Source organism: Micropterus dolomieu, linkage group LG21, assembly GCF_021292245.1.
Source record: "Micropterus dolomieu isolate WLL.071019.BEF.003 ecotype Adirondacks linkage group LG21, ASM2129224v1, whole genome shotgun sequence".
Taxonomy (NCBI): Eukaryota; Metazoa; Chordata; class Actinopteri; order Centrarchiformes; family Centrarchidae; genus Micropterus; species Micropterus dolomieu.
In genome coordinates this window covers 18,549,838-18,567,366 of record NC_060170.1, presented here as the reverse complement: position 1 = coordinate 18,567,366, position 17,529 = coordinate 18,549,838, and the positions used below count along the sequence as shown (strand labels likewise).

The following is a 17,529-nucleotide window of genomic DNA, read 5'->3' as shown; positions in this document are numbered from 1 at the left end:
GGGTTTCACCGCACAAGCTGGAAGATTTGCTAGGAGGGCATTGCGATAGTCGAGGCGAGAGATAACCATGGCCTGTACCAGAAGCTGGGTGACATATTGAGTGAGGCAGGGCCTGATTTTCCTTATGTTGTATAGAGCAAAGTGGCATGACCGAGAGACAGCAGCAACATGGTCTGAAAGGGCTGGTTGGAGTGATGGTTGAGGAGTCAATTTGTAGTTTGATGTTATGGTGGATAGATTGCTTGGCTGGAATGACCAAGAGTTCAGTCTTAAAGAGGTTTAGTTGAAGGTGGCAAGCCTTCATCCATGCAGATATGTCTGAGAGACAGTCCGTGATCCGCGCCGAGACGGTGGGATAGGTAGAGTTAAATATCGTCTGCGTAGCAGTGGTAAGAGAAGCCGTGCGAGCGAATGAAAGCGTTAAGCCTCACAATGACTAAATTTTCAGCCACTATGCTTGAATAGTTACTTTTCCCGCCAAAAGATTTCCTGAGATTGAATTGTGACGATATTTCTCGTCATGTAAAAAGCGAGACTTGCGCAAATTACTTTTTTCAGATGCTTTGAAGCCGCTCATTAATTTTCTCACACAGTGAAATACAAATGTATTATAACTGATAGAGTTAGATAAAGATAGACTCAACTCCGCCCGGCTGATTGACACTAGCATACACCCTAATAACAATCACCTGGACTTTTGCAACATAAACATCTAAAAACTGAAGCATAACCTTCCTCTGTTTGGAAATGTGAGCTGCACTTTATGATATTACAGGAGAAAAGTTGTTCTACAGGAGAAATATCTGATAGCAGCACAGCATGACTGAGATCTGCACTAACTTAGATTCTGTTACTGTTAGGCTATATATTTTGAATAGTCACTTGTGTTTCTCTTTATCTATCTCTCTATCTCTATCCATCTAGGCTGAACGATTTTGGAAAATAATCTAATTGCAATTTTTTTTTTTTACCAGTATTGCGATTCAATATGCGATTTTAAGCTCTTTACGTTCTGTATTATTCAAAATGGACAAGCAGTAAATCAGTGTATACACAATATTAGATAGATAGAAATACACTATTCTTTCTTGTGTTATGATGAATTAGGTAGAATTATTATTATGAGCAATGGTGGAGAAGGTATATCAAATTATAATATGAGAAAGATAATTTGAGTCAAGTCATGGCATTAAATAATATGATATAATATCATCAGGTCGGCTACCTACAGACCACAAGAAAAACTAACGTTAACTCACCACAGTGTTATGCTGTAAACGCTCAATACAAAACCCACAGTTCAATCACCAATTAATGCGTCCTTATCTCAGTTCAAATCTCCTAGGAGTCCATCTTTCTGTATCCCAGTAAGTAAACAACAAATGCTCAGTTTGAGGTTCAGTTCAAAAGTTGGCTAACAAAAATAAAACCAAGTGTCGCCTCTCGTGTTTAATAGACAAGCTTAGTAATTCTCCGACAACACTGGAGTTCCCTGCCCCTGCAGCCACCGATGCTGGTGAGCAGCGCACTGGCTGTAATAAGGCTGTAACTCGGGACAGACAGGGACTCTTTCGGACTTGTGAGTTTGGTTTGAAAAGCTGTATCACAGATACTTCCTGAGCTGCCTGGTGGCTGTGTGTGTGACGCAGGCACCGATCGCCACATTACGCTTACCTTACTACACGTGTCTTTCTGTTGTGCATTTTTCCTGTCCATCAAAGCCGCGGATGGCCCGACGATTTCACCCACCACCAAGTTACCTGCGGGTGGCGGCTGCTACTTTCATTCCCTGTGTGACACTAAAGTTTATGTAGTGTCAGCTTCTGTCAAACTTAAGGCCATTGTACAACAAGAAGGCAAGGTACAGCGTAAAGTGCAGACGAAGCATCAACTTTGTCTGTGTAACCGCAGCCTTTGCGATTAGAAATCTCGTTTTATTACATTGCGATAATATCGCAAATGCAACTGATCGTTCAGCCCTACTATCTATTGATTGATCTGTCGATATATTGATCTGTACATATGTAGATATATATCTGTGACACGAGATGCCTGTTTTTTAAAATCTGATCACTGATGCAGAAAAATCTTATTGTGATTGACTGTACTGTTGATGTGTATGTTGACAGCTGGCGTCGGGTATCTACAGCTTTGCATGCTCCCTGTGGAGTCATCACACCGACTGCTTCCTCCAGCAGATCTACGCCAGAGATGAGGCAACAGCGCTCAGCTCACTGGAGAGGACGCTGCTCTCCCTTAAAGGTAACGACATTTGCACACACACTCACTCCAATGCATTCTCATGCAAAGCGGTGTCGTGGTGGAATGCAAATCATGGCTTTAAATAACTGACTGCAAATTGCATAAAATTATCTTCATCACGATTCCACATATGGACAAAAACTTAATTTAGCAGGCAAGTTGTGAACTTCTGGAAATATTCACTTGTGCTTCTACTTTGTGAAACACCAATTAAGTGGAGTTCACGTTATAGTAAATTGCAATTAGTGACTATCCTGCATACTGATTTTCTTTTATCTGCCCCTCTCAGTGCTTCGCAAGTTGACAGTCCATGGATTCCAAGAGCCACAGCAGAATATGGAAGTGATGGTGAGTGGCTACTATAGAACCTCATTTTTTTTTTGGAAAAGCTGATATTTTTGCTGTTAGTGTTTTGAGTGTAAAATTACTCCAATCCCAGTGTGCAAAAATGTGGATGACTGTAAAGATTGAAAGTGCCTTAAGCCTTGTCTCGGTTCAAAGAGTCAAGAGTTCTGTATGAGCTCTTCTCCCACTCTCAGTGTGAGGAAAGTCCAACTCCACAAAACTGTTAATTCAATTTAGTCTAAATCTCTATGGTAAAAAAAAAAAAAAAAATCTTTCTCACCATGTGTCTGGATAGGGTTTTGGTTCCCCTATGGCTCAGAGTTAATTGAAACATTTGCACAAAGTGTCCTAGTCCTTTGAACTCTGGCTGCAGATTCTGACTACTTCCTATTTTACCAATCAAGACTTGGTGAAAGAATAGCAGTCAGTGGTTTTAGTGAATAATGGTTAAGAAAAGGGAGACTTTTAAAATGAGATTTCAACAACTTTTATAAAAAAGTACCTTTTACTTTTATATTTTACACAAAAGAAACATACCCTTGGGTTGGGTAGTGAAAATAGGTAGCACTATCCCACCTGTGGCAATACAATCCGTACCAGCAGTGGTGTGTCGTGAGCACAGCCTAAAATAAAGGCAAATGCTCGGATTCACTTGGGATTCAATTATCTACCAGGATAGAAGCTTGAGAAGAAACCTGTTTATCCTTTAGGGGCACTACTTTCAACAGGAATGATTTTCTTATGTTATCAGTCTGCTGAAATATGAAACATAACAGGCAGTTATGCTTACTGCTCTTGATTGATTGAATGATTGATTGATGTCACTGTCAACTGACATACAATATATGCAAATAAAAAGACTGTATTCTCCAAAGATTCCCATCCGTAACTAACAGACCGAAAGCCATTAGTAGAAGGGTGTTAGTGGGAGTTTTTTCCCCGCTTGTGTCAGAAATGTCATTAGTGCTGAAATAGGCACTTAAGTAATTGATTAGTATTGGTAAAATAATTGGTGACAGAATAACTATCATTAACCAATTATGGTAAAAATACCAAACACATTGTTACGACAAAAAAAACTGGATTTTCTTGCTTTGGTCACTTTCATATCATTATAAACAGAATAGTTTTTATTTACAAACAAACAAAATATACAATTGCAATCAATCACGGTGGCAGCATTGCTTGGTATAATTTATTTAATTTCTGACATTTATAGACTGAATTGATCATTTTATGACAGAAATAATGCAGTTTACTGTGCTCTATTATTCCTCTAATGAGACAGCTTTTACCCTGCAGGCTGGAGGTTGTATAATGGTTGAAATAGTCACATTAAAAGTGGGCAGACTTAATGGTTTGGAGTTAATGTTTCATATTTAGACATACATGATGTTATTCTGTCAGACTCACTACTTCCTACTTTAGCTTGTTGATAACATTTTATTAATAAGCTGATGGTACACTACTATATATAATATACTTACTTTGAACCTAGCTTCTCTTCCAACATTCAGGTCATGGCTATGCCTCATACTCTTCTAATATCAAATAATGTTTCTTGTTTTGTACTTAATATTGGAGGTTTGACCTTGACAGTGCTGAGTTATGTCTGTGCAGTGTTTGACAGATAAAGTTTTTCCACATTCACCTGCTTAAAGTTTCTCAGCTTAAATCTGAGTTTAATGCGTATATGTTTGAGCAGGGTTTTGTGACATCACAGCTAGCCGGTCATGGTCAAATACACTTAAATCCAGTGCCCATACACTGAGAATGGACATTTAAGGATTTGTCTCTGGCAGTAAAACCTTTGAAATGCATGCATGAAATAAATTTTATGCTTTTTGCATATTAATAGATTCTGGATTTTTCAATTAGGAGGAGTAAGTAATTTTTGGACATTTTAAAAAGGCAATTAAATGTTTTTGTGGAAAAACCATAGCAGACAGAAATTGTGTCTTGAAAACATATCTGTAACTGGGCTTTCCGACAAAAAGCGAAGCGAGCGTTCGTGGCGGTGAGTTTACATTCAAAGTCAATGCAAAGACACGTAGAGCCGCGATTTCCTGTCATGCGGCGCCAAGCGATGCGAAGGGGGCGGTGCTGGCAAAGGCAACGCGAATGCCTTCGCGTTAGTTGAAAATTTCTAACTCGAGCGAATATTTGCGGGTTGTAATCGCCTTCTCGCGTTGTGTGTGTGAACACTTGCAGTGAATGTACTCACGCGAAGAAAGGAGGATTAAATTTGCGTTTGGTCTGCCATAAGGCATCTTTAAGATTTATTTCACTGCTTAAAACAGCGGCTGGTGTAATCTTATAACAAAACTAAGATTGTAGCTTTCTCATTTGGCTGCTGTTGTATAGAAATAAATAAGCAATGTCAAGCCATCATTTTACTCCCCTATCTCAGACTGATATCAAAATTTACTGTACTTCCTTTGTTTCTCATATTTTCCTCCTGACATTCATTTTTGTTCTTGTTGTCTCTATACATTTTTGCATCAGGAGCATTTGCTTCAGTGGAAATATTTTTATATATATTTACAAGATATGCTTTGCCTCTGTAATGCATAGAGTGAATGTAAGCATTATTCTATGGACGTTTGTATGTTATCATAAATAGTGTTCAGATTTCATCCTAGATGCATAAAGTTTCATGACTTGCAACAAATTAAACAGGAAAAAAAAAAAGAATTGTTAATAGGAACAGGTGAGGTACGTCAGACTGGTACAATGTAATAAAAATTAATTGCCATTATTAATTAATCATTAATAATAATGAACCCTTTCCTGAAAATGAAATGTGATTATTCAGTCTGGTAATGGAAATTCTCCTTCAGATCTTTTTGACTGTTGTTTACTACTTTCAGGGATTTCTTTTCAGTTTAAATGTTTGCCGACCATTTTTCATACATTTCCTGTGATGGCTCTTTTTATCTGACTTATTGATTAGGACATCATGGTTGTGCTCTTCCTTTAGTGATAGGTGTGATGGTGAAAACCCTGTGGATTCATATTAAATTTTTTTCTGTCTAGAGGTTGCTTACCGAAGACATAATTTAGCAACCCGCTAAAGAACTGAATGAACCAATCTGAAAGGGTAACTATGTTTGATGTGTAGCTCAGAGGCCGGCAGCACAGCAGGCCTGAACTGTAATGGTGAATCTTGATAATAAGCCTGTCCCATCTGCTAATTATGCACAATTTACAATAGCAAGCTTGCTGTGAATAGGCTTGTGCTTTTGTAAACCACTTAATTTGTTGTTTTTATGTACTACGACTCTAAACTCAATATTTGGCCTCTATTGAGCACTGATGGAACATGCAAATCATTTTGGAAGCAAGGTTATAACCGTTTACGAACACTAAAGAAATAACAAACTATGTGCGGAAAAAACATTTTTGTTAACTGAAATAAAAATGATGCTTTACAAGTAAATGTCACAAACTGTAACTGAAACTGTATTGTCTATTTGCAAAACTAACTAAAGTTAACTAAATTTCAGGAATGGCTAATTGGAGTAAATGGTTTGAGTTTTCATTTTTGTAAATTAATTTCATAGCACCTACATCATAAGCCTGGTATTTTGGGTGGATATGAAATCTATCTTCCAGTTTCTTAGCTGTGCCAGTTTTTAGTCCACGCCCCTCGCCTGGCATCATGGTGGCAAAAAAAATTATTACTACTTACTATATTATTACAACAGAAGACTAGTTTATTATTCGGTCTCTGCTTATAGTAAACCTTCCAGTGCCTTCACACTCTAATTTTTTTTTCTAATCACCGGCGTGGCAGCAATGCTACAGAACAGCAGTGAATTGGAAAACACTGCCACTAAGAGCATTGTCAGTTTTCACACAGGCTGCCATAATGAGGAATCTTAAAACTTATTTTGCAGTTGAATGACCATTTGTCTTCCTGACTTGACTGTCTAACAGACACTACAGGAGGGAGGCTAGAATAGACATGTCAGTAGATCTTTATTACGGGGAACTTTTTTTTTTGTGGATATGTTTCTTGCTACTCAGTATGTGGATAACTTTGCAATATCCAGAGTCAACAAGCATCTTTGTGCCACTCTTAAAGAAAATTGTAGATTTAAAAAGGCATATTCTGTTGAGCCATCGCAATAAAAAATCTAGGATAACCATCTTATGTGTGTGTGTGTGTGTGTGTGTGTGTGTGTGTGTGTATGTATGTATGTGTATGTATGTATATATATATATATATAAAAATAAATGTCAGCTAAAACCAAATTTTAGTCTTAGCCACCCATTGCTCTTCCCTGAGATTTTCTCAGATGAACTCAGTTGTTCTGTTGACACTCCCATCTTCCTTTTACAAACTACCACCACTCTGTCTCCATTTTTCCATCTTTTACTTGCCATCTTATTCTATTCTGCTGACATTAATTTACTCTGCACTTTATCCTTGTGTATTCTTCTCCGGCAGTGCCATGAGCCTCACTTCTTTTCCTCTTCAGTTGTCAAATCTTTTTCATCATGACTGATTGAGCGGAACACTTAAAAAAAATAAGAAGAGAAAAGTTCTTTCGAATTTTCTGCGTACTCTATTTATGTATTTTTCTCCTTTCATTTCATCCACTTCGCCTCCCCCTCTTTTTCCAAATCCCACCATTAGCTTAACAAATGCCTGCTGTGAACTCTGTTCTCAATCATCTCCCACCCTCTCTCTTCTCTTGTGACCCCCTCTTTCTTTGCCAACTCTGTTAGGAGCTACAGTTGCTCGCTGGGCTGTGTTGGCTGGATGTGTGATTAATGACACTGCCATTGACCTCATGGCTGAACATTAATGCAGAACTAAACAGATTGCATCTCCATCTATCATCTAATTTCCCATGCTAAACGGTGTCTACACCAAGCTACAGAAAATTGATTCTCTTTCATACTGTGTAGCTGACACTTTTATTTATCCTCCTGAGTACAGAGGCACGTGTGCCCACGCACACATGCACATACACAACACACACACACATACTGAAGTTATTCCCTAATAATATATCTGCTTCTGGGCAATAAGGATGAAGCAATCATGAGTGATTCAACTGCAGAAATGTCAAAGAGATTAAACTTTATCTCACCCTCTCTTCATCTCCTTCTTTTCAGGGTTTCCTGAATGCAGTGTTTGAAAGGCTAAAACAGTTCTTGGAGTGCTGTGAGTACTTGTCTCTTTCTCTGTCCTGAATCTCTGATCTTAGGCTTCTTCCTTCAGTACACACGCTCACATTACTGGTGCTTGATCTAATATATGCTGAAGGCACCAACTTAAAAGTCTAATATACTGTGTATGTCACCCGAAGCCTAGGTCTCATAGTAGCATTGCATAATGTAGGTGTCAAATTAATTTATTAAGAGCTTAATTATTAAGAGTTTCTATTCTAAAGAGAAGTACAACTTATGGTCAGTAAATGTTAGATCTGGGGAGAGCAGGTTAAAGACACCATGAAATGTATCTTCCTGGAACATCTTTGATGGTGACTTCATCCTGCGCTATAAGCAGTAAAACTGTCAGAAAGCGATTAAGTAATCTCACCCTTCTGTCCCTCCTAATAAATAAAACATGTTTGTCTCCTTCACAAATATTTCCTTGGTTAGGTGTAAACCCTTGCTGTGTTTTGTCACCACATCCTTCTTTATCGGGAAGTACCCCATACTTAAACACACTAAAGATGTTGAATTCAGACGTCTTTTTTTTTTTAACTCAAAAAAGTTAAAGGCCATTTAATGGTGTCTTTAATTAACTTTTTACAGTGCTGTTTATGGAGCATGAATGCCATGTTACTGTGCAAGTAATGGATGTGTCCTTTCTTAATATGAACAAATGACAGGGAGACGGGGAGAATTGGAATCTAACCATGCTGTATTTTACTTGCTCTGTGCTAACTACTCTCATAAATAGTAGGTATTAGCCCTCTTAGACCAAATAGTTCCAGGTACTAAATTACCACAGGAACCAGGCTAGGACTCTAAACCACCACATCTAAAGAACCAAGAGGATTAGAGAAATTATAATAATGGTGAATTTAGAAAAAGTCCTTCTGTTGTGTGATTCTGATATGGATGTAATGAACAAATGAAAAGGATACTTGGAAAGAAGAGACCTCTCTCCAGAGTAAATGATCTGAGTGTCACTTACCTCTGCTTTAGTATGGAACCGTGATGAAACAAACGGCAAATTTTTATTTCTCTCATTCTCTCGCCAGCTCTTTTGACTGCCCCCTCTCTCTTGTTCACTCATGCGAAGATAAATTTAGTCCCATTTTTCTTAAGGTTGAAACTGGGGATAGGTCACAATTTTTGTTAAATTATAAAGAAATAGTTTATGCGGCTAGCCTCTTTCTTTGAAAATTATTATTTTTTCTTTTGTTGTATTTAGGGCCCGAGCATGAATCGTGCGAGGTCTCTTTTATGGGTTTCGCGCATGGGCGTGGCAAAATGGCTCGCTAGCGCTGCCTACAGAGCAGCCCCTGGAAGTTTCACCTATCTGTACAAAATTTCTGTGGTACGTGTATCATGTCCAGACTTACAAAAAAGCCTCTTGGAGCCATTGGCTAAACCCAAAAGGAAGTCGGCCATTTAGGATTTAATGGTAATTTTTGGCAATTTACATACTTGGTACTTTAACAAGCTCCTCCTAGGAAATTAGTCCAATCGACTTAAAATTTTCGCTGTGCAGTCTAAACCCACTGACAATTAAAATTTGCACAAACTGTTACTATTACCAGTCGACCTGTTTGCCCATGGGGTGCTGTCAAAAATCAATGATTTGCCAAGAAACAGGGAGTTGTTATAACTTCAGTATACATGCTCACATCCGCACCAAATTTTACATGTATAATAAGAGTCGCGCCCTGAACACATCTATATGCCAATATTCACTCAAAGTCATAGCGCCACCTGCTGGCAACAGGAAATGACACGTTTTACGCTGTAATGTACTGCTCCTAGCAGGTTGGACATATCAACTGTCCCAGAAAGCCCTTAACACATTGATGCCATGTTGTAAAAGTTGTGAGTTTGCAGTTAATGGCATGGGGGTGGAGGTGAATGTGGAAATTCCACGCTTCGCCATGACACAGGAAGTTGTTGTAACTCGACTGTACATGCTCAGATCTCTACCGAATTTTACATGTTTATTAAGTGTCCCGCCTGAACACATGTACATGCCGACATTCACCCACAGTCATAGCGCCGCCTCTTGGCAACAGGAAGTGACCTTCAACGAAGCAGCCCCCACGGCAACGTTTCACGTTGTACGGAATTTCTGTGGCACATGTATTATGTCCAGATGTACAAAAAAGACTCTTGGAGCGATGCCCTTAACCCAAAAAGAAGTCGGCCGTTTTGAATTCTAATAATTTCTGGGTTTTTTACACACTCCGTACTTCAGATTTTCCCTGTCTACTCTAAAGCCATTAAAAGTTGTACAAACTGTGAGTTTTTGTGGAACGGCGTGCCCGAGCGTGGCAACCAAAATCACTAATTCGCCATGAAACAGGAAGTTGTTGTACCTTGACTGTACATGCGCAGATCTGTAACCAAACGTGATATTATTTCAGTCCCGGCCTAAACACATCTCACATGCCAATATTCAGTCATAGCACTAAGTGCTATGTAGCCATGAAGGGGACACAGGAAGTGATGATTAAAAACCTTTGTGCAGCGTTGGAAGCGCATGGCAAATTCACAGCCGCACCGGCAGAGCGCCAAAATCCAAAAATGCGGCCCCCTCACACATCGATGCGCTTACATGTGTGAGGGCCTGCCCAACGCTGGTTGCAGCTTTAATTTTGGTTGAAATGCTCATCCCCAAGTAGATGATAAAATTCCTTAAGTTCTTAGTTCTCTGGTAAAGCTCCTGCGGTGGAAACACCCAATGAGTGACACCCTTCAGTGGCAGCCACATTCACTCACTTTTCACTGTCTGATCTCGCTATCAGTGGTCCTTTCTTCTTTTCCGTAGAAGTTTGCCATGAGACACACAGTGAGTGAGAGATCTCAGACACAACTCCATGAGCTGCCATTGCGGTCAAAATATCATCTGAGATATCAGCCGCAACTGTCACTTCCAATATTTACTCTGCTGATGGCAATGGAGACAGTGTCAGAATCCTGCTGGTACTTGGGCCGGGCAGATAGGGGGAAACTTTAAGGCACCGCACGGACGGGCTGGGGAGAAATATCAGCTCTTTACAGCCTGATAAGGTCAGCTATATAAACTGGTGTTTTTGGGGCAGTCATGGTCCTTTCAGATGTCTGTCTCTTCCTGTTGGATGTTTGTCCTCCAACTGAGGTCACCTATCTATTTCTGTCTGTCACTACATTGTTGAAATCTATTTGCCATGCTATGTATCTGTCAGTAATAATGAATACCCTTTAGTTTCACAGTTCTTCCTTTCTTTTCACTCTTTGTTTTCTTTATCTGTCTTTGTTTATGGATTTTATAAGCAGGTTTTGATGGTTTAGATCTTTGACCTCAGTGACTTTGACTATACAAAACTTTCTGCTTACATTACCAGCCATCACACACCTGCAAACAAGGGAACAGTGGCATGGACACAAAGTCGATAAAATTCAATGATGTTTTGATCTACGTGATCCCTGATCTGTACAAAATCTGACAGAAGCAAGACAAAGCAATCTTTGAGGCACTTAGCCTTTTTAATCAATCTAGCGTCATTTTAAATTACTAGTTGCTGATGGAAATGAACGGTTGTATGTGGGGAGAGGAAACGATGACCCTGGCTTGTTCACAAATGATTGGAGGAATGCCAGAGACCGTTATGGTCTCTGCCTATTTTGTCAATGAGGTTGTCAAAGGAAGTAAACTCCATGGGACATCTTTATTGGCTCTAGCATCATGAGTTGTTTTATTGAGCCAAAATTTACATCAGAGTTCTTTTATTACTGTGCTTTATTATATAACACCAACGCTTGTAATGGGCCCACGGGACTCTCACAAGGCAGCAAGATGAAGTAGGCATTTGACCTTAAAGAAAGCGGGAACAATTTTGTGTACTTACTCAGGCCAAGATAATTGTATCTCTGCCCGGGTTGTTGACCATCTTTTTCTTTCCCTTACTGTCCTTCTGTAATCTTGCTCCTACTCATTCATGCCATTCAAGTGTTTTTTTTGTTTTTTTAGCCTTTTACATAAGGTTAATCATGACACCAGTTAAGATAGATTCTTATCTAATGTTCCATGTCCTATGTGACCCCCGCTGTGACTGCCATACCAACGTTGGCTTTGCGGTCAAGTTGCATGTTTGGTACCCCGTAGACCCGGGTTTGATGATCCGGGTGGGGTGACTGCTCTCGCCTTTCAGTCACATATGGTGTCAGAAGTGGGATGGCTTGCTGTGAAATTGGCGGCGGCGTATGCAGTTTGTGATGCGTACGAGAGACCCCCAGGGTTGGTGGACCCCTGTGTGTGAGCGACCCCAGGTAAAGCACTAGTGGGTGGGGGTACCCTGAGACGGGAGAAGTACAATTGACGGGAGTTGTGAAGGACGCCTGTATGCGTGATTTAATTTGAACTTAAGGAGACGAAAATTTAGAATTTCAAAACCTCATGCTCCCGTTCTGCCACACACAAATCCTCAGATTTGATTAATCAGCCCTGATCTTTTGTCTTTTGAAAATAAAGTGTTGCTATGGAGCTAAACACTCTATCAAGGCATAATGTCTTTATGTTGATATTGGGGCATGTTTTCATTACTACTGATGGAATAGTTGTACAGTTTTTATGTTCTAGTAAGGAGTTAGCTGAGAAAATCGATGCCACTGTCAGATCTGTCTGTTAAAGCGAATAGTTAGAGCGAATCAGCGTATTTCCCAAAATGTCAAATGTGACATGCATAGACATGAATTAAGATTTATTTTATATGAAAGTTAGAGCAGTATATCACAATATTATTATAACTCTATTAAATCACTTTATTGTAGGGCTGGGTGATATAGCCAAAAATGTTATCATGATAAAAACATTTCATACCATTCGATATTGATAATTATCACGATAAATGTCAAATCGTTATTTCTTTCAAGTTTAAAGGCTGATTTTTGATCCTGAGTGAAAATTGAAGAATGGTTAACTGTGTGGTTAAACTTTTATTTACAGTCACACAAATTTGATGTAAACATTTTATTTACAGTCACACAAATTTGAGGTAGAACATTCAAAACAATTATGATACAATCTTTTTTTTAACAAATATGATGAGTAAATAGTTTTTCAGTCCCTTTTCCTCAACAAAATAAATATATTAATAGAAAAATTAAGTGCTAATTTGTTCATGATTCAAATTAATTAAATAAAAATTTTATGACGATATATTGAACATGTTGTTATATTATTATAATAACAATAATAATAATCTTTATTTGTAGAGTACTTTTCAAAAACAAGTTACAAAGTGCTTTAACAAGTGTAATGACAATAATACCCCATAAACAATAATACAAAAACAGTACAAGATAATACAATTTTGTAATATTGTTATTGAGGAAAATTATATTGCGATAATTATCAGTATTGTTTTATTGCCCAGCCCTACTTTATTGACTGGTTTACTTACTTAAATAACTATGGAATATATTTATATTGCCAAATGATGATAACTGCGTGAGGATGCTAAATTGTATTAAGGATACTGTTGCTGTTAAGTAATAATACTCTGTGGTTGTTTTGCGTTTCAGGTCGGCAGGTTGGTCCAGACAGCACATGCAGAGAAAAGCTGGAGAAGACGATCATACTGTACACTAAAGTTGTGAGTTGACTTATTAATATTTGATGATAAACAACAATTGTCTTTTTCATTATTAATGAATATGATATATATTGCATCAAGGACTTTGCAGACCAATTAACATTTTTTCTTTCTCACTTTTTCTTTTCCTATGTCTTCTTCTGTACTTTTTCCCCTCCCTTCCGCGTAGTTGTTAGATTTCCTGGAGTACCATCCATGTGCATTTATACCCCTAATCCAGCGATCCCTGGAATTTGCCGTCAGCTACGTGTTCACACCTGCGGGGGAGGGAGTGACCTTTGAGCGCTTCATTGTTCAGTGCATGAACCTCATCAAGATGATTGTAAAGAACGACGCCTACAAACCTGCCAAAAACATTGATGGTAGGATTTGAGGGCTTTGGGCAAGAGGAGCAGAAACAGTGGTGAAGCTAATAAGCGAGTAAACAGAAATGGTAGACACGTGCTGCGAAGTGCAGACATGGATGAGGACAAAGAAGATTCAAATGAAAGCTAGACAAATCAGAATTTTTGGTATATGATTGGGAGGCCAACAGAAAACGCCACTAGCTCTTCAAAGCTGATCACTGACAGTGTTTTGAAAAGCACAAGGCTCTAATACCTTCAGCGTCACCATACCTCACCATGGCTCATGTTTATTTCAAGCTGTCAGAGGCCTCCAGTGCTTCATTAGCTGTGGAGCGCAGCACTCTTTGTTATGTCAGCTAGTACGGTTTTGATGTGCCTTCATTGAAGATCCTTCTCTTAAGAAATCGTTAGTTGACAGAGAGCGGAGCCACGCTTTTGTGGTTGTTGTACCAATGCCTTGGTTTTATTTGATTTTATTGAGTGTCCGACTTCAGATTTGCTTTCCTTTTCCTATTTCCAAACAGGAAAACAAAGTGTTTTCAGTAGGAGCGTTTCAAAGCTTAAGGGAAAATTGAGCCTTGACTGACACAGCTCAACTCAGAGCAAGCATCTGACTTAATTATTAGGCCCATGCTGTCAGTCAGACAGAAGACCCATACTGAGAGGATTAGAACAGAGCCCTTAGTACTGCACCAGTAGGGACAAGGGGGTCAGGGGCCACAGGTAAAGTGGAGGTTTGAAAGTGAACTGACTGGCAAGCTGTCAGGTGCAGTATTGGTTTGGTTGTGGAAGAAGAGTTAGATTCAGTCACATCTGAACTAAAATGGAAGATGAGCAGCAGAGCAGAGATATGTTTTCACTGCAAACTATAATAAGATGTATACATTTAAAGTTAGCATGAAGGAACCAAGGATTGTTTTTTTTTTTTTTTTGTCATCAACTATTTCTGTGAATTCCACCATAAATGAAATTTAAAGCTGTGAAGTTCAAACAGAGGATAGTAGATGGAGGCTAACTTCCGGTTTAGCCCTCCGCTAACGTGAAGGGGGGTAAAATTGTAAAATTGACTCTTAAAATGTTATTGACCAAATGGATCAGGTAGATTCTAAAAGTGAAACGAGTCATTTCGCTCGGGTTGTGACAGTCTCAAATCTGTTGATCTACTGTGTTACAGCCGCCGGTTTGGGGCTAGTAAAATTTACTTCAAAGCACGGGGCACTTCCTGTTGGCTTGGAGGCATTGTGAGGCTACCCAGCCGACCAATCCCAGTTTTAACGGTCCGTGTTACCTCGAAATGTTGGGTGATGTCTGCAATGAAACATTGGGATGGACGATGTCATCGGGTGCGTGGGAGGCAGCAGTTGTCTTATGTGTGCATGTGTTCACTCGGTAAAAAAAATTGGTAGACTATTAACTTACGTTACAAGTCGCGGTGGATATTTTATACACAGACCAGGTAAAGCAGCAGTGAACACAGAGTGCAGATGTTGGACATAAATAAGCCGGAGGAAATACGATGAATTGAGGTGTAGGTGTGTTGTGAGTGTGTCAGTGTGGGGAGAAGAGAATTCCGAGGCAGGTGCAAAGCATACTTAAAAACAATAATAAGAATGTTCGTGGTCATTAAAACCTGCTTTCACAGGGTGGTATAATGTGAACATTTGTGATTTTGCGGGAGGGGTTACATTTTTGAAGAGGTGCACATCAGGCCACAGCATAGACGACGGTGTAGGGTACGGGGCTATGCAGAGGCTACGCCGTCGATTTGATGCAGAAGTATAAATTACACGTTAGACTGTTTGACAGATTAATGGATAATAAAACATCTCTTTTCTTCTTTCTTTCTTTTTTCTCTCTTTTCCTCTCCCTCCTTCCCTCCCCCAGACAGTAAACCAGAGAGTCTGGAGGCTCACAAGATCAAGACAGCATTCTTCACACACCCAACACTGACGGAGATTGGGCGCCGGCTCGTCTCACACTACTTCCTTCTCACAGAGGAAGAGCTGGCAATGTGGGAAGAGGACCCTGAGAGCTTTGGTAATAGCACATCCCCAGATACACAGGCTGAATCCAAATGTCCAGACTTATCTGGACCTGCAGACTGGCTGAGGTAACAGGCATGTTGGTGAAGTCCAGAACAGCGAGGTTTAGCCACTACAATTCATGAATCAGCAATGTCGATTTAGGGTGCAAGCTTCACCAGAATGTATCGTTTATTGAATCGATGTAGTGTTAATGCTGTTTTCAATGTTAGGCATCGAGTACATAAATAATAGCCCTAATAATGATTTGAATTATTATTTGTTTGTTATAGTCTGCACAGTCAAACAACTCTACACAGCTACATGTTTTATACAATGCTAATGTGCATGCCCATTGGAAAAGTGCAAATTAAAATAGATTAGAGGGAGCGAGAACTTGGTTCTAGCTATGGCAGCGATTGAGATGTCAGTAAGAGATTTGATTTTCCTTGCAGCCCAGTGCCCTCTCAGACTTTGATGCAATGACACTGACAACTCAGACACAACACTTTATAAAGCCAAGACCAAGGGCCCAATGCATTAGTGTTAATATTTTAATTCAGTTCTACAGTCAGACAGGAATATAATAGTTCAGGATTTCAGTGTTCAGGAGTTCCTTCTTGTAGTCATTCCTACATAGACACCCACTCATAGCTCTCACACTCTTCTTTTCTCTTCCAGCTGTTGAAGAAACAGGTGGTGACTCTTGGAAATACAGTCTGCGGGTAAGTAAAGACACACACGCACACACACTAAAAAATTTCACATTAATTAAACTCGAACAGAGAGTGCTCCTCTATGTTTTAGAGGCAGCAGGATTTCAAATACTTCTGGGTTTGTTGATGATAGTTGTAGACACAGTCCTCAGCTGGCACCCCTAGCTTGACAGCATCTAGGAACAGTAAGAAGAGGAATGTTGCTAAAAAGAAACTTAATCTGTTCCCTGTGTTTCAAGCCAGACACCATTTGTCAAATGTCTAGTTTGCCAAGATTAAAGTTTACGTTTTCTGCAAGGCAAAAAAACAAAACGCAGTGCTGAAGTTCAATTTTGAAACTAGAAAAATGTAGATTAAACGAACCATAAAAATAATTTGTTAATGGAACTGCTGTAATATTACTTGTCAAATATTTGTTAGTATAGTTGTGATGATACACTTAGCTCATGAGACGAGACAATATTTTAAATCTGTTTTTAAGAAATCTTCAATGACAAAATATTTAACTGAAAGTCACAAAATGCGTAACAATGCAGGTGCATTTTGAAATATTGCTTACAATGTCCGAAATGAACTTTTCTTCAAGTATTCTTTTGTCTGCCACTAAGATATTTTATCAGCCACTTGGAAATGTATGCACTAAATGAATAAAATGCACTAAATTCCACCTCAGATATTCCCTGGTGTGCGTGTTGTGTGTGACACAGGCACTTGTGCCGATCGCAATAATACGCTGCAATCTTCCATGCTAATTTTTCCCTCACACTCTGTAATGCTAATAAGGTGAGACAGTTCCTAACATGAGATCTCGTCACGCTCCTATTGTTAAGTGTGTGCCATTTAAAAAAAACAACAAAAAAAGACAATCAAAAGCAGTGTTTTATGTGGTGGCCCTGAGAAGTTTGTCTACATTAAACAGTTTGTGGTACCCAGGTCTTTAGATCCTGTCTCTGTGGTCTATTTAGTTTGCAGTGGCTTATCTTCAGCTGTTGAGCTGTGAGTCATGACATAATCTCTTATCCAGTGTCTTATTTTTTTCTGTCTATCC

The 17,529-nt window shown here is 39.2% G+C and overlaps 1 protein-coding gene across 3 annotated transcripts in view; it reads left to right on the top strand.

Moving 5' to 3' along the window:
* ipo11 (importin 11) overlaps positions 1-17,529 on the top strand; it is a 164,334-nt gene that overhangs the window by 23,407 nt on the left and 123,398 nt on the right. For 2 of the 3 annotated variants that reach the window (XM_046034992.1, XM_046034995.1), the window contains exons 6-12: positions 2,130-2,262; positions 2,552-2,610; positions 7,735-7,783; positions 13,327-13,397; positions 13,567-13,759; positions 15,629-15,781; positions 16,447-16,490. In XM_046034992.1, coding sequence (XP_045890948.1) covers positions 2,130-2,262; positions 2,552-2,610; positions 7,735-7,783; positions 13,327-13,397; positions 13,567-13,759; positions 15,629-15,781; positions 16,447-16,490 — 702 coding nt within the window. The remainder of the gene's footprint in view (positions 1-2,129; positions 2,263-2,551; positions 2,611-7,734; positions 7,784-13,326; positions 13,398-13,566; positions 13,760-15,628; positions 15,782-16,446; positions 16,491-17,529) is intronic. The other variant, XM_046034993.1, reaches the window with a different exon arrangement.